This window comes from Phascolarctos cinereus, unplaced genomic scaffold, assembly GCF_003287225.1.
Source record: "Phascolarctos cinereus isolate Bilbo 61053 unplaced genomic scaffold, phaCin_HiC Scaffold_2;HRSCAF=192, whole genome shotgun sequence".
In the NCBI taxonomy this organism is placed as follows: domain Eukaryota; kingdom Metazoa; phylum Chordata; class Mammalia; order Diprotodontia; family Phascolarctidae; genus Phascolarctos; species Phascolarctos cinereus.
This window is the reverse complement of record NW_027555625.1, coordinates 281,503,031-281,521,350: the sequence shown is the minus strand read 5'-3', so window position 1 is coordinate 281,521,350 and position 18,320 is coordinate 281,503,031. Positions and strand designations below refer to the sequence as shown.

Sequence of the window (18,320 nt, the reverse complement as noted above, 5' to 3'; positions counted from 1 at the left end):
TAATATTTGGACTACATATATAATATAATATCCCAGTCCCTGATATAATGTACAAGGAAGCAGAAATAGCACTAGAGAAAACAAAGATGAGAAGAACAGTCATAGACCAAATATATTCAAAATATGTGCTGGAGATAGCAAAATTCTAAGTGTTGAGGTAATCAGTTCTCAGGACTTCTAAGAGAGAAGAGGCTATCAAATAGTTAGAAAAAATCACAGATCTAAAAAGGTAGCTGAGAAAAGAGCAATAATTATTGATTATTTATTTTCCTATTTTTATAAAATCTTTATGAGCATAATTTATACCCAGGAAATTTAAATCAAAGGCATCCTTGAAGGTTCAAGAGAGAACAGGCAGTTTTTCACTCACATTCTACTGAACCCTATATCTTCACAGTCACACAATAAATTAAAGTATATGGAGAATACAAGATATTAATCTGCTTGTTTGTTGACTATAAAAAAGCTTCTGATTTGATGGAATAAAACACTGCCTTAAAGTTCTCCATCAAGGTGTACCTCTCATGCACATATTATAACTTTATAAGATTTCTTGAAATTTCTAACAAAAATAACTTTGATAATCATGATTATCAAAGTGAAAGTATATCAAGCAAAGCATAAATCGAGGAGACATATGCTTGCCAAATGTATCTATCATTGACACTGTGCATATAGAGATTGCTTAGAAATAGTGAGGTTCCCCCAGATCCTCTTGCTTGAGAATGACATTATACTGTTTTCATTAAGTCCTGCAACACTTCAAAAAATACTTAAGAGTCACAATCACTTCAAAAGTTAGGCTTAAGTATCCAGACTATGAAACTAGGAAAAACCAAATGTATGAAGAACGCTTGTTGTATAGACTAGAGGTGCAAAACTTGTACTCTTCTCCAACCCCCAACACCTCTGCAAAACTCTCTAGTGTGTCTTGAACTGTACTGAAATGGTAACTGGGAAATGTTTAATAAAATAACTAGAAAAATGTTAATTTGGTTTTCTAGTTAATACACATCCCAAAGGGATCCTTTCTATTTGAGTCTGACATCACTGATCTAGACTATGATATGCAGCTGCTTAAACAACCAATAGATCTTGTCCATCAAATAAATACACACACCCCCACACACCCCCCCCCCCCACACACACACCCACCCTCTCCCGGACTGCTAGTGTGGATAGACAATGACCTGGGCCCTGAATTTAACAGGATAATGGCAGTGGATTAAGATTACTTAACGGGAAATTAAGAAGTGATTTTAATGAGCTTGAGCCTTTTACTAAAACAAAGGCCTGTTAGATATTATGTATCTGCAGGTCAAGGAAGACTGCTAAAGATTTAAAGTTACAAGTAACTCAGTAGGCAATGTAAAACTGAGTGGTGAACATGAACAGGGTGCAATATATTAAGAACTACTCAACTATCTGAAACTATGTCCTACAAGTTTCTAAACTGTGTACACTCTTTGACCCAGCTATACCACTACTATTCCTATACCCTAAAGAAATAATGAAAAAGGAAAAGGACCTATATGTACACAAATATTTAGAGCAGTTTTTACTAAAAAAAAAAAACCCAGCCCCAAACTGGGAACTAGGGGTGTATACTCCTATTGGTAGATGGCTAAACAAACAGTGGTATATAAATGTAATAGAATATATTACATTCCTATAAGAAATAACAAAATGGACGGTTTCAGGGGAAATTGGGAAGATCTCTATGAACTAATACAAGCAAAGTGAGTAGATTTAGTAGAACCATCTATACAAGGATAACAATACCACATAGAAAAAAACGACACTGGAAGAACCTAGAACTTTCATTAACTCAATGATAAACCACAAATACCTCCTGCCAGAGAGGTGATGAACTTAAAATACAGAAAGAGACATACATTTTTAAACATAGCCAACATGGGAATTTGTTTTGCCAAATTGTGCAGTTATATATTGAGGATTTCATTTATTATTTCCCTAACGGGGGAAGGGAGTAATGGGAGGGACAGATTAATAGAAGGAAAAAAAAAAGAGATAGGTGATTGAAAAAGAATTATGAATAGCAGCGTCATCAAAGATACCACATTTTGAGAAGCTCTGCACCAAAAAACAAGCCCACCCAACATATTAATACTATTATAATGCTTATTTTTGTTACAAATATCTACACATATTATGATATTTTTATTTTATCTCCAAAATTGGTTTACATATTAATAAAATTGTGATGAATTTTATTAAAATGGAAAAAAAGAATTGCTCAAAGGAAGCAGCTTAACGGGAATCATCAGATGAATGAATGAAAAGGAAATGATCTGGTCAAATAACAAGAGAAAATAGATAAGTGATGGTCAGCCTTTCTATTTTGTTGGCATTTGTATAACACAAGAGACCAGAAGACAGTCCCCCAGAAATTGGGCATACTCCACGTGGAAGGCTCATGAGAAGATATGGACCTGAGTCACATAGGATGAGACACTGACAAAGGCTGTCACCATTTAATAAAGAAGCTTAACTGATTTAAGGAGACAAAAAGATGTGGAATGACAGACTGTGATCTGTATGGCTAGAGAAAGTACCCCTATTAATGAGGGCATAGTGCTATCAAAGTATTAAAATATAAAATTGTCCATCTTCATGTGCAAATCAATAAAAAAGCCCCCAAAATGTAAATGAACAACAAATTTCTTATACTTTGTTTCTATCATAAAACTAAAAGATAATTAAAGGCAAAAATTTTAAATGTGGTAAGAGAAAGGAGACCAAAAAGAGATGAATAGGAGACAACCCACTAAAAAAAGTGAAAAATGAGAAACAGAAATTTTAGAAGGTTACAATAGGCTTGTTTGTATTCTGCATTTGTAAGGAGTACTGAGGAACAAAATAGGCAATTTATTACATTATTCCTCCAAAATGACCATCAACAGATGTATTAATTTTACCATTCAAAATGCCCATTATGTAGAGCATGTTGTTATCTGGTCTAAATTCTTAATCATAAGTCAAATGTTGCCTTCCTCAAAATGTGTATTGTAAACATAAATCATGGCCTAAAAATGTGTATTTTAGGTCAACTCCAAGTCTAGATTCTCAAATGAGTTATGCTAGAATTACTGGTAGGGTAAAATAAGAGATATAAAAAGGTTTTGAAAAGTTATAGGTGCTACAGAAATATCATGCAGTGGTGCTATCTGTAAAAGTGAAGACAACTTATAAAAAAGACAACATGTGATCTGTATCCCTAGTTTTGTTCAACTCAACACAAATCAATGAAGCACTTTTGTCACACTTGCAAAAGAAATGGTTAAATTGTAGTAAGGTTAACATAAGTATGAATGCAGCTGGTGTCATGACAACACTGAATTTAGGGTGGCTATAACAATTCAGTTCAATGAGCTAAATACCTGCTATATGTTAGGCACCCTCATCCTACAAAATCACAGTTCCTGATCTCAAGAAGTTTGCATTCTAATGGAAGGAAGGAAACACCATGAGCACAGATAAGTAAATACCAAATAAACACAAGTAAATATAAAGTAATTAGGAAGGATAGGAAGAGAGGATTTAACAAGTAGAGCGACCAGGAAAGGCCTTCTGTGGGAAGTGGTATTTGAACCCAGCTTTAAAGAGAATGAGGGATTCCACGTGGCAAAGGTTAAGGAGGAAGAGCATTTTAAACATAGGCAACAGTCTGTTCCAGGGGTGGGGAACCTGTGGCTTCCAGGCCATGTGTGGCCCTCTAGCTCCTCAAGTGTGGCCCTTTGACTGAAACCAAACTTCACAGAACAAATCCTTTTATTAAGGGGATCTATGCTGTGATGTTTGGATTCAGTCAAAAGGCTGACCTTGAGGACCTAGAGGGCCACATGTGGCCTGGAAGCTGCAAGTTCCCCACCCCAGGTCTGTGCAAAGGCATACAGGCAGAAAAAGGAATATTATATAAAGGAAACATAACATCAGCCAATTCAGCTAGAAGACAGTGTGAGGAGTGATGTAAAATCAGTCTGGAACAAGAACTCTTAACCTTTTGTGTGCTATGGACTCCTTTGGCAGTTTGGTGAAACCTGTAGTATATTTTTAAACGTACAAAATAAAGTACATATGATTGCAAAAGAAAATTAAACAGTTATCAAAATATTTTTAAAAGCCCCAATTTCATGGACCCCCAGATTAAGACTATCTGGTCTAGAAAGATAGGCTGGAACCAAACTGTGAAGGGCTTCAAATGCTGAACAGAGGAGACTGTCTTTTATCCTTGAAGGAACAGAGAAGCGCTGAAGCTTGTGAGCAGGAGTGACCTAATGAGAGCCGTGCTTGAAAAATACCAGTTTAATAACTGGTTACAAGATGGACTGGAGAAGGAAGGGGAAGAAAGATTAATCAGGAGCGTAGGGATCAAACTAGAGTCTGTACGTGTCAAGAAGGGATGGATGTGAAAGATATTCAAGCAGAATTAAATCTTGGCCACTGATTAGATGTGAGAAGAAGAGCAGTGAGAGGTTTTTCCATCTAGGTAGATTAAAACAATGCAAAACATAGTAAAACTTCTAAGAAAAGGACAGAATTAAGAATGTTACAACTCACATTTTTTTAGTTTGAGCAGAACTCTTTGAAACATATTTGAAGTTCTCATCCAGGATTTCTAAGAAGCAAGTCACTTCTTCTGGTTCTAACGTGCAATAGTATGGCAGACATTTGTCTACTTTTACTCAAGATTTATTATACTTAAGTGGACCCATAATCATCATTGTCAGTACTCCCTTCTTACAATGCACATCTTAGTCCTCCCATGTCTTCTCATCTTGTATGATTCTTGTCCAGATCCTGACATAAATCCTTCATAGACGATCTATCCAAAATGCTAGAGACCTTCCAGCATTCCAGGAATAGTTAAGTATAGCACTTGAGATGTTGACCTGTTATCCTTCACTCTATCCTGAATTCTTCCACAAAAGTCCAGCTCTGATTTTTCTTTATGGCATGGAGGCTACCCTGAGCTCTTGAAGGCTATGCAAGTTGAGCACTATATCTGGTAGCGTTTACAAAGCTGAAAAGGCTTCTAGAATGGTCCTGGTGACAAGCTATCTGTTAAGGACCAGCCCTGCTATGTATGGAGAAACTTATCACCAGTAGGTTGGCCAATAGTCGACAAAATATTCAGCCACAATAACCCATTAAAACAAAGAAAAAATACAAAAAGGTCCTTAGTATCATATGCTCCCTTTCCACTTCATCAGTGATTAAAAAGGGATAGAGGGTGATAAATTTTAAGAAGACCACCTAGAAATTTTAATTTGATTGTTCATATTCTGAATGGGATACTGTAATCCAATGGCCAAGGTATGGACAACCTAGAACTAAACTACAACAATATTGACATTCTTGCCATAAAGGAAGTCAGAAAACATAAATAACTTGCAGCAAAATGGAAGATGGCTCAAAAGTTCTTTTTTGTTTTTTCTTCAGTCGTTTTTTAGTCACGTCCAACTGTTCATGATCTCATTTGGGGTTTTCTTGGCAAAAATACCAGAGTGGTTTGCCATTTCCTTCTCCAGTGTGTCCCCATTTTACAGATGGGGAACTGAGACAAATATAGGTTAAATGACTTGCCTAGGGTCACACACCTAGGAAGTGTCTGAGGCTGGATTTAAATTCAGGAATGAGTCTTCCTGATTCCTAATCCTTTGACACCAAGCTGCCCCAAAAGTTCTTAGGGAGAGGCAAATAAAAGAGACATAGGATCATAGATGTAGAATTAAAAGGGCCCTCAAAGGTCATCTAATTCAAAGACTTAAAGTTACAGATAAGGAGATAGAGATAAGATATAGGGGCAACTAGGTGGTGCAGTGGATAGAGCAGTGGGCCTGGAGTCAGGAAGATCTAAGCTTAAGCCCAGCCTCATACACAAGCTGTGCGACCCTGCCCAATTCACTCAATCCCTATTTGCCCCAGTTCCTTGTCTGTAAAATGGGGATATCCTGAAGAAGAAAATGGCAAACCACTCTGGTATCTTGTCAAGAAAGAGTCGGACACAAATGAACAAGAACAAGATAAGGTACAGATAAGGAGGCTTAGAGAAGTTAAGTGCCTTACTAAAGGTCACAAAGATCATAAGTGTCCTAGGTGAGATTTGAACTTAGGTCCTTTAAATCTAGAATAAAGTGCTCTCTCCTTTGAACCAGAGTTGGATCCATTATTTGACCAAAGGCAACAACACACATTATTTCCTAGAATGTGTGGTCATCTTGCTTTGCAGTACTCATGATAAAGAACTGTGCATACCCTTTGACCTGGCATTACTCATGATGAAGGATAACTAAAAAGGACACCATGAAGATAACTTTGTTAACATATGTCCTAATGTGTTACAAAAGATGAAGTCACAGAGAACTTTTACAAAGCACACAATAAGATCCTTCAAAGCAAGTTAACATATACACTGATAATTTAAGGCAAACGTAGGCACAGGGGAGTAAAATGAAAAGCACATTGGAAAATCAGTTGCCATTAAGGATAAAAAGGCTCAAACTACTTAGAAGCCTCATAGCTATATATGCAAGAGGCAGGTAGTTAGTTCAGTGGATAGAGGGTTGGGCTTGGAGTCAGGAAGAGCTAAGTTCAAATCCAGCCTCAGAAACTTCCTGTGTGACCTTGGGCAAGTCATTTAATCTCTGTTTGCCCCTTGAGAAAGAAATGGCAAACCATTCAAGTATCTTTGCTAAGAAAACTCCATGGATAGAGGGCTTCAGGGTCACAAAGAGCATGACACGACTAAAACAACTGAACAACATTAAATGCAGAGTAAAAAAAGGTTTTTTTGCTGGAACTATCAATTAGAACTTCTAATTCATCCTCAAACCAGCAACAATCTAATGCTTCCAAACAGTACATTACAATGACAAACTACTAAACAGCTATTAAAAAGGAAAACTATGTAGACTATGTCTATATGTAGAAATACATACGTAAAATAATTAAAAATGGAAAACAAGACCAACAACCTTACAGCAGTATGTTTTATAACAGAAAAACACTGAACTAGTAATCCTGTGAACTAGATTTTAATGCTAGCACTATCACTAATTAGTTATGTCACCTTCTCTTTACCCCTCTGAGCATCAGTTTCTTTAGCTCTAAAATGAAGGGATCTGACTAGATGATCTCAAAGGTTATTTTCAGTTCTATGATTTTTGTCTTTGTGGCATTACACAGAAATATTAAACATATTGTAACTATGTAAAAACATGCTGTGGAACAGAGTGATAGGAAGAGTGGAGGATTTCATGTTCATAGAACTTGGGGTTTCAACTTCAGCTCTGCTTACTACACTCATGACACTGTGGAAATTACTTAAACTCTCTGGACCAGTTTCTTCATTTGTAAATGACAGGGCTGGACCAGATAAGACTTAGGTCTCTTCCATTCTAAATCTAAGATCCTATGTAAATATGTTAACAAATATTTGAAAAAAATTTGAAGTGTTGTGAAGTCTGTTAATTAGAGTTTGGGTTTTTTTTTGGGGGGGTATAACATTGCTTCAGCTCATAATGAAAAAGCATATTTAAAATTTTCCTTCAATCATACAAATTAAAACATTTTTTGGAAACAAAAATGGACTCAAATATTGAAGGTCACATTTTTAAAGGGGCTTCAATTGATCAAGACCTGTTATTTTCTGAATGAAGAAATCAAATAGCTGAGGCATCTATAGAAAATCAGGAAGCTTAACTAGTCGATAACCTATTTCTGAAGTTGTGGACACAAGGAAAATGAAATTAGGCCAGTGGCTAAAGATTTGCAATTTGTAAACTATGAGTTTTCCATTTTGAAAGCTTTTAAAGACACTTACCTTTACTCTTCTCCGTTTCTTTTCCTTTTCTTCCCCTGGGACCTGCTTTTCTCCTTTCTTTCTCTTTTTTCTCTTTCTGTCTTTATGTTTCTCATGATCCGTTTTGTCATCAAAGAGGCTTGAATCATGTCCTGAGCTGCCTGTGGAGAGCTCTGTGACTTCGTTTCCTCCTACTTTCAGTACTAACTTCAAAGGTTTTTCCACATACTCTTAAAAAGAAAAAAAAGGAATGAAACAAGATTAAAACTACAAGCCTCTAAAGAATTAAACTGGATGCATTAAAAATATCATTTAGGGGCACTGCTGACATTCTTCTAGGCAGCAGTTTGACAGAGTCTAAGGCTTATGCAGTTTGACATAAATACTAAGCTAATTTTATATATATATATATATATATATACACACGTATATATATATATACATATATATATATACACACACATCACAGGATACAGAGACCTGATTAAAATTATTTTATTAATAACATACAAAATGATCACTGAATCAAGTGCACGGCAATGAAATGAACAAGTCTTTCTCAAACATAAGTCTTGAACTACTTACTAATCTCTTGGTCTGTCTTTGGGGAAAGGTAAAAATCCAGCACCAACTTACTATCACCAATAAAACCTGGCTATCATTTTTGAGATTATTCTAGTAAATTCACAAATATTCACTGAACTGTAATAGTTACAGTGGCATAATGAGAAAGGCAAAGGGTTTAGAGCCAGAAGACCTGGGCTACAGGCCTTGCTCTACCGGCTGTATGAACATGGATGGGCAAATCACTTGACTTCTCAAGGGCCTCAGTTTTCTCTTCTGTAAGACAGGGATAACCACACTTGTGGGACCTGCCTTGCAGGGTTGCAATGTTATGAAACATTATAGACACACGGCGTGCAATTATTAGGATTACCTCAGCCACATCCAGTCCCCAGAGACCCAAACCCAAGCTTCTCGTTTCGTGGGTTCCACGTTCCCAGCCGTTCTCCCTCCACTCAGGGCCACCTGGTCGGCTCGTCCCCATCTCCCATCTCCTTCCCAAGGGCTCATCTACATCCTTTCAGATCCCAACTCCATTCAGTTCAACGTTTACTAAGCAACTTTTACCAGTGTACTGGCAGAGGGGTGGGGGTGGCAGCCCCCCGCCCGGCCCTAGCCTGCCCTCTCCCCCGGTCCCTGACCGGTCAGACCCGGCGACCCCAAGCTCTCCTCGACCCCCCGCTCTCGCTCTCACCCTAATCCAATTCTACTCTTTTAGACAAGCGCTTATTTGGCACCTGCGAGGTGCAGGACGCTGGGGACACCCAAACAAAAGGAGCCGGTCCTGCCCTCAGGGAGCTTCCAGTCGGCCCCCGGCTCCCGCCCTCGGGCTCCGGTCCCCGCAGCCCGCGGTCTCCTCAGCCTCCTGGGGCGCCTCGGGTCCCCCCCGGCCCTCCTCGGTTTCCCGCCCGGCCCTTTCAGGGCCCGCGGCCGCGGCCGGGCCGCTCACCCTCATAGAGGTGCTTGTCTGACTTGTGCTTCTTGTGCTTCTTGCCCATGTCGGCCCGGGCCCCGGTGCCCGCCCCCCGCGCCAGGCCCAGGCCGCACCGCTTCCGGCCCGGGGAGCGAAGCCCCGGAGCCGGAGGGAACGAGGGAGGGACGGAGGCAGAGCGAGCGAAAGAGCAAGTGAGGGCGAGGCCGGAGACTCGGAGGAGCCAGCGAGACGACAAGTGGGGAGAGCCAGCGAGCTGGGACAGAGAGGGAGAGCCTGGCCAGCGCGCTGGAACTCGGGGCGCCGCGTCACCTCGCCCTCTGGCGGCCGGAGGTCGCGCCGCAGCCTGCCTGTCCGCACATCAGACAAGCAGAACAGCTGGGTTTGTACCGGCAGAGAAACACGAGGAGGATGCTTCCTTGGAAGGGGCAACCCCAGCAGGCAGCAAGACTAAGGGGAAAAGAGGAGACTAAAGAGAGAGGGAAAGGGAAATGAGGGCCTGAGAGAAAAGGGTCAGGGACGGAGAGGAACACAGACAGGGATTGTTTTCTTTGTAGCTTGGGCAAGCGTTTAACTTTGGGTGGCTTCAATTTCCTTTCTAAAAATGAAGGTGAATTAGATTATCTCTAAGGTAACTTGCAGCTCTAAATGGATAACGGGCAACTTGGCATAGTGGCAAGAAAGCTGCCAAGGAGTCAGGAAAACTCAGGCTCATCTTGTCCCTGATGTATACTGGCTGCGTGACCCTGGGCTAGTCACTTGACCTCTAGTGCCCCAGGCAACTCTCTAATACTAAAAATTTTGGGATGGTTGCATATTGCATTGGTAGAAGGAGCTGCCTCAATGGGAATTCCTTATACAGATGGTATCATTCAGTCAATACACATTTATTAAACACCTACTATGTGCCAGGCACTGTGGTAAGCACTGGAGATTCGAAGAAAAGCAAAAGACGGACCAGGATCTCACAGCATGATGGGAGAGACAACATGAAAACAACAATGTACACCCACGATATATACCGGATAAACTGGAGGTAATCAACAGAGGGAAGAATTAAGATCTGGACCAAAACAAACAAATGAAATCCTTTAAGAAGAGGAAATAAGCCCTAGAAAGTAATTATTCTGTTTCTAGGTACAATTTCCTTATGTGATTTGTATCAGCCAAATCAGCTTGGTCTCTGGAGATTGTCATTATCAGCTGATAGATCTGGAAGGAGCCTTAGAGATCTTCCCGTCTGATCCCCTTATTTTGTCGATGAGGGCACTGAGGCCCAGGGAAGGGAAATGATTTTCTGAGCTACTTAGGGTCAGAGCTTGGCCAGAATCCAGGTATCCTAATTGCTTCACATGTGCTCCCTGTCATTTGAACCCAACACTGACTCTGTGAGGAAGCTAAGGCACTTTATTAATTGTATTTCTGTAACAATTTCTGTACAATTCGGACTAAGCTCTTTATGATACTTGCCTATTTTATCTTTAAGTCTCTCTATTTCATCTTGGCTTTGAAAATGGGCAAACCAATGCCAGAGAAGGGAAGAGAATACTCAGGGTCATACAGTAAAATAGGCAGCTAGGTGGCATAGTGGATAGAGTGCTGGATTTGGAATCAGGAGGGCCTGGGTTCAAATCCTGCTTCAGACACTTATTAACTGTGTGATACTGGGCATGGCATTTAGATTCACTTTCCTCATCTGCAAAAAGGAATAATAATAATAATCCCTACTTCACAGGAATAAATGAAATGGCATATGTAAAGGACTTTGCACACTTTAAAGTACTTTATAAGTGTTTGCTATTAGAGTTGGAATTAAGATTTGAACTCAGCTCTCCTGACACTCAGACCAGTCCCTTTTCCACTTAGACCCACAGCCTGTAAAATGCCCTGATTTTTACCTTCCCATATTCATGTTGTTCTGCTTATTATTGATAATGCTGCTCCTCTTTCTGTTCCCGCTGATTAATTACATGTATGTGGCACTTCTCAGTCCAGCTTATATCCATTATCTCATCTGATCTTCACAACAACCCCATGGAGTAGGCAAGGCAGGAATTATTTTTTTTCTCTCATTTTTCAGCTAAGTAAGCTCAGACATAGACAAGTGAAATGACTTGTGTGAGATTACATAGCAAGTTAATGGTAATGTTGTCATTAGTGTCCAGTGTGGCCAAATTGTGGTGTTAGTTTTTTTGATCTTTAAGTTTCAGAGAGACTCACCATGGGGCTGGGGTCTGTTGAGCTGGCCTTAAGGAGTTGTCACCAGTGTTACCACCCTGTCCTTGGCTCTGGTAAAAGAGGATGCAGGAGAAGATTGTTATGGGGTAGCATGTCCTTCAGCTATGTTTCCATAGCAACCTGGCGATGTCACCCAGGAGGAGCATTTGGGTTCAGGAAAAGAGGCCTCTGTTTGTTGGCTTTTATAGAAAAGAAGGGAAAAATTCAGATGAAATCTTGTTTTTTTTCTTCTTTATTATTATTCTTTCTTCTTTATTTATACATATTATTATCTTTATTTTTTCTTCTTTATTTATAATTACTCATGAAGAAACACATGGGAGAAAAATATTTCCCAGAAGGTTTCTATTTGGTGATAAGTATTTCTCAGGCATATGTACATGTTTCTTGGGATTCCATGGGTAGGGAGGAGAAGATTGTGGGAAGTTGGTCAGCCCTGGAAAGTTGCAAACCAGAACCTGGGGGTGGGAGGACAGGGAGGTTACTAGGTGAAGAGCAGGTTGGGGTTGGTCATCCCAAAGCAGGGGACAGATACTCTCTAGAGAGGAATATAAGGTAGATTTTATCAGGCTCCAATAACTGTCTTTCTGTACTTTGCCACACAACACTGAAATGAGTTCCAGTCACATACCAAGATATTTTATTGGTACCAAAGTTATCTGCAAGCTTGGGTTTAGGCTGTCCTTTTTGACTTGTGGAGAAGATCCAAAGCCATAATTGCTCTTAACACCTCTTAAGGGAGTAGTCCAATAGCAAGAGAGGATACTGGAGTCTGGAATGGCCCCAGTTTATAACTAAAAAGTTGTCAAAGTTTGTCCTTGGCATTTATCCCAGAGCAGTAAATTTTCCCTTCCCCCATGCCTCAGGACTGTCATGGTGTCAAGGAACTTCCTGGTGTGAATGTAAATGATTTCATTAATTAATTTACACTGAAGGTTTAAGGACTTAAAGTATAACCCTTCCTAGGGGTACTTGTATTTCATAGGATCATAGACCCAGAGTTGTAGGGACCTTAGAAATGATCTAGTCTGGCACTCTGATTTTACAAATGATGGCACTGAGGCCCAGAGAAGTTAAGCAATTTGCTCAAAATCATCAGGGACCGCCAGTCCTATGGCTTCAAGAAAGACTTTAGCACTCTTTCTACTGTGCCACACTGCCTCCTGAGGAGGGCAATGCCAAAAGAATGGTTTTTGAATATCAGAACCTCAGGTACTGTAATACCTGGAATGGGGAAGAGGGGTAGAATATAAGGAGTCAAGAATAATCCTCCCAGAACTCTTCAAATGCCATGTGTGGTGGCTGTCTAATGTGCATGTTATCCTGGGTGTGGAGATAATTAATTTTGGGGGGGGCTTGGCTAATAGCTTTTTCCCCAAAAATTCAATTTTATTTTATTTTCAGTTCCAAATTCTCTCTTTTTCCCTCTTCCACCCCTAGCCGTTGAGAAGGCAAGAAAAACAAAGCCCATTACAATGATATGTAGGCATGTAAATCAAATTTCCTTTATTAGCCCTGTTGAAAGAAAGAAGGAAAGAAAGAGGGAGAGGAGAAAAGAGGGAGGGAAGGAAAAGAAGAAGGAAGGAGGGAAGGAAGGGAAAGAAGGAAGAAAGGGAAAAGGAAGAAAAGAGGGAAGAAAGTAAGTAGAAAAGGCAGAAAATATACTTCAATTTGCACTCTGAGTATATCACTTCTCTTTGGAAGTAGATAATGTGTTTCAACATGAGTCTTTTGGAACTGTGTTAAGTCCTTGTATTGATCAGTTACTAAGTCTTTCAGGGTAGATTGTCCTTAAGATATTGTTATTGTACAAATTGTTCTTTTGGTTCTGCTTACTTTACTCTGTGTCTATTTACACAAGTCTTCTCAGGTTTTTCTGAAACTATCACCTTTATCATTTCTTTTAGCACAACAGTATTCCATCATTCATATGCCGCAACTTGGTCAACCATTCGTATGAAGATAATTGAGGGAGAATTATTGTGTGGAGCCTCTTCTGGTGTTCATGACAGGGAAAGTTACAATCCATCCTCCAGACAGCTGCTAAACTGATATTCATAAAGCACAGATCTAATCATGTCCCTCTTGCTATTCATTAAACTCCAGTGGCTCCCTAATGCTTCAAGAATAAAATAGAAATTCCCCTGTTTGGCATTTAAAGCCCTTCATAAGCTGTCTCCAACCTACCATTCCAAGTTTATTGTATATTACTTTCTTCCCTACTCTCTGCCTTCCAGCCAACCTGGCCTACTTTCTGTTTCTCATCCAAAGGGACGCACTGAAAATTGTTTAACAATTGACATTCTGGGAAAAAAGTGCACAATATACTTTTAAGTTTAATCTGAACCATTAATATTTCCTCTATCACTTTCTTAAGTCTGGGCAATCAACAAAATAATAAATAAGGTCCTGATTTCTGATATGTAAATGCTTGTACTAAAAATGTAATACTCAACTATAAGCAGGCTCCAGCACACCCCTGTAAGAACATTCATCTCCCTCTTGTGTTCCTGTACAGATTACCACCTATGTCTGGAATGCACTCCTTCCTCACCTCTACCTCTTAGAATTCCTAGGTTCCTTCAAAGTTTAGCTGAAACACTACCTCTTCCACAAGACCTTTATTAATCCCCTAGCTACTAGTATCTCATACAAAAACCAAAAAAACCTTATATTTATTTTGTATATACTTAGATATGTATATGTTATCTTTCCAGATTGCATGTAAGTTCCTTGGGGCAAGGATGATTTCATTGGACCATTGTATCTTAGTGCCTAGTCCCATAATAAATGTTTGTTGCTTGCTGAGTTGATGAGAGCAGGGATTTTTAGCTGTTTTTGTGTGTCAGAGGTCTCTTATGGGGGTCTGCTGAAGCCTATGGACTCTTCCTCTGAATAATGTTTTTTAAAAGCATAAGATAAAATACATAAGATTACAAAGGAAACCAATTATACTGAAATGCAGTTATCAAAATATTTAAAAATATTTAATATTAAAATATTTTAAAAGTCTAAGGACCCAAGGTTAAGAAGTCTTGAGTTAGGTGGAATAAGTAAATTTAGTTCTGGTCATTAATCAGTGCTGTCCTGGCGCTACTACATATTCCAGAGGTCTGGGTCCCTCTAACCTCTTTAGAGTGATCCCAAGATCTTTTGGTTTCATAGCTGTAGTGCTGGGAAAGACCTCAGGGACCATTTACTTTGATCCCTCACCTTAAAATGTGCAAACTGAGTCACATTGAGGTTAAATGACTTGCCTGAAGTCACACAGGTAGTGTCAGAAGTGAGATCTGAACCCAGGTCTAGAATGGGTTCAATTCCTGCACTGTGGTCAGGAGGTAGTAAGAAGGTCTGATGCTTTTTAGAGCTGAATGAGAGGATGGATTGGTAGAGAGGAGCCCTGGGTTCTAGTATCTGCTTCGCCACTGATTTATCAAGTAACTTGGGGAGAGTCACCTTATGTCTTATTGTATGTAAGAGAACGCATTTAGACAAGATGATTTCTAAGGACCTTTTGAATACTAAGTTCCAGTGGTGTCAAACTTAAATAGACACAGATCCCTGTGGGCCACAGATTGCCATAGAAAACCACAAATTAACATTAACTATGTTGTGTTGTATTTTTATTTATTTTGTCAAACATTGCTTAGTTCCACTTAAATCTAGTTCAACTGCTCTTGAGAGTTTGGTGAGCAATGATGAATTTGACACCTCTGCTCTAAACTCTAGAGATTTTATGATTTTTTTCTCTTTTCTGTGTTGCAGGATGTTGGTGACTGGTTCGTGCCTAGGAGATATGCAAGTGCTAATATGAAGATAGCACAAAAAAAGATTAGGCCACTTGGTGGTGTGATATGCCCAGGGAAAGTCTCTGTGACATGCTCAACATAGTCCCATCAGTGATATTTAGATGGGGAGCCAAGACACTCCACCTTCATGCCAAGTTGGTCTGACAAGAAGGTAAAGAGAGTCTCTAACCCCATGGTATTGTGAGGTTTATTTGTTTATTTATTTGAACTAAGGGAGCAGAAGGCAAAGGAAAGCAACTACCACATCCTTTCGTGTCTTAGACTAGGGTACCAAGTCATTCTCTGTCCAGGGCAGGCTTTGTCTTCCTGCATCAGAAAGTGCTGCTGCCCATGATGTTTGGACACCCATCCCACTAAGCTAGTTCCTGTGATTCTCTGACTTGGAGCACAGTGTGCAGATGTTCCTGTAGAGAGAAAAGAAGAAATAGCATGGGTCTGGCAGCTTGAACAATGCTATTGTCCCATTCCAGTCCGATGGGGAGACAGAAGAAATCTACTCACAAAAAAGTTGGAATACAGACAACACAAAATTTTATGTGATTTTAAATCAAAATTCCTTTCATCTGTACTATACATTATTTTTTCAAGAGGTTTTCGCATTCAGGTTTTTATTCTATCCTCACACACCCTCTCCCAGGTAGAAAGGGAAGGAGTTTTGATCCTTATTTGACAAACAGAACTAATGAAACTCCGAAAGATTAAATAATTGGCCCAAGATTACCAGGGTCAAAAACCAGCATTAGAAACTAGTTTCTAGAGTCATGCATGATCTGTGTCAGTCATTCAACAAAAGTACACCAAGTGTTTACTATGTGCTTTTATTGTTCAATCATTTCAATCATGCCCAACTCTTTATGACCCCATTTGGGGTTTTCTTGGCAGACATACTAGAGTAGTTTGCCATTTCCTTCTCCAGCTCACTTTACAGATGAGGAAACTGAGGCAAATGGGGTTAAGTAACTTGCCCAGGCCAGATTTGAACTCATGATGATGAGTCTTCCTGACTCTAGACCCAGCACTCTTATCTACTGTACCACTTGTGTGCTAGGGGCTGTGCTAATCACTTGGGCAGACAATAAAAGACATAAACAGTCTCTGCCCTCAAGCAGTGTGCATTTTAACAGGGGAAACTAACTAGGTACATATAAGACATATACAAAATAGATGGAAAGTAAACTTCAAGGGGAAGGCACTAGTAGTTCAGGGGACCAAGAAAGAACTGCTATGGAAGGTTAGATTTGAGCCTAGTCAGGAAGGACTAGGGAACCCAGGAGGTAGAGGTGAGGGAACAGCCAGTTCAACTCACAGAGACTGGAGATGAAGAGTCATTGTTTGAGTAATGGTAAATAGGTCAGTGTGGCTATGTCACAGAGCGTGTGAAGGGGGGTGAAGTGGAAAAGGAAGAGAACAAGCATTTCTATAGCTCTCATTATATGCCAGGCACTGTGCTAAGTGCTTTACAAATATGAGCTCATTTGATCTTCATAACAACCCTGTCAGGTAGTTGCTGTTATTATCTCTAATTTTATAATTGAGGAAACTGAGACAAATAGAGGTTACATGACATGCCTTTGGTCACATAGTGTCTGATGCTTAATTTGAACTCAGTCCAGGCCCAGCCTCTTTCTACTGTGCCGTCTAGTTACCAGAGGAATAAACTTTAATAATATTAAAATGGTCAGAAGGGGTCAGGTCATAAGGAAGTTAAATTCCAAATAGAGGATTTTATATTTGAGGGGTAATGTGGTCATACTAGTACTTTAGAAAAGTCACAGAGAGGAGAGACTATCTAGGAAGAGGTTATCAACTGTGTCAAATGTGGCACAGAGGTCAAAAAGAAGAGGATTAAGATGCCATTGTAAACTTTGGAAAGGGCGATTTTGGATAAATGATGAGGTTGGAAGCCAGAATGTAGAAGGTTTACAAGAGGTTGAGGACTGGGAATCACTAGTGTGAATGAATTTCTGCAGGAAAAGCCATGACGAGGAAGAAGGATATAGGATGAGAGCTGTGGGAAAGGTAGAGTCAAACAAAGTATTTTGTTTTGTCTTGTTTTGTTTTGAGGACTGGGGAGACAGGCATGTTAGTAGCTATCAGGGAAGGAGCCAGTAGATCGGGAGAAACCAAAGATAAGAAAAGGAGGATGATAGTGGAATCTATTGGAACATTAGGAGAGGATGTTATTGAGGGTACATGTAGAGAGGGTTAGCCTTGGTGAGGAGAAGGGAGAGCCACCCCTTTGTCTGAGTCCAAAATGAAGGAGATGATGGAGGAAAGGTCTGTCTGAATGATGTAAGATGAGGAAAGAAGGGTCATCTCTTGGCCAATGGTCACAATTTTCCATTCCCCAAAGCTGCATTTGAATGGCAGGAGCTTAATTGAGGTATCCCCCCTGCAGAAGGCCATATCTGAAGTACTTAATTTAGACACAAAGGGTAGTGGTATAGTGGAAAAAAAGCACTTGTTATGGAGTCAGAACCAAATCCTGGCTTACCACCTGTGTGACCATAGGAAAATTATTTACCTCTCTGAGCTTAGGTTTTCTCATTTTTAAAGACAAAATAGTTGGACTTGATTATCTCTAAGGGGCCTTTCAGCTCTAAGTTTTATGAAATTCAACTTTAATAGTTTTCACTGGTGACATGGGCAGAGTGGGAAAACATTTGTTTGTTCGGTGTATAAGGAAATATTTTTCTCTTCTACCCTGCTAGTAGTTCTTCTTGAGAGGTGAGTGTATAAGGACTGTTTCCACAAAGTCTTGTACTTGGGTTCAAAAGATCAATGTCATAAATATGATATTGGCAGACTGTGGTAGAGAATAGTTCCTATGAAGATTTGATGGTTTTAATGGATTGTAAGCTCAATATTGGGACAGCTAGGTAGCATAGCAGATAGAGTAATGTCCCTGGAGTCAGGAGAACCTGAGTTCAAATTCAGCCTCTGACACTTACTA

General features: G+C 39.8%; 1 protein-coding gene across 1 annotated transcript in view; it reads right to left on the bottom strand.

The window, feature by feature from the left end:
• The window catches only part of BRD7 (bromodomain containing 7), a 41,667-nt gene extending 32,102 nt beyond the window's left edge, over nt 1–9,565 (bottom strand). Inside the window, exons 1-2 of the mRNA XM_020985154.2 lie at nt 9,339–9,565; nt 7,847–8,055 (exon numbers count right to left, since the gene is read on the bottom strand). Coding sequence (XP_020840813.1) covers nt 7,847–8,055; nt 9,339–9,387 — 258 coding nt within the window. The 5' untranslated portion in view covers nt 9,388–9,565. The remainder of the gene's footprint in view (nt 1–7,846; nt 8,056–9,338) is intronic.
• Between the last annotated feature and the right edge of the window lie 8,755 nt (nt 9,566–18,320).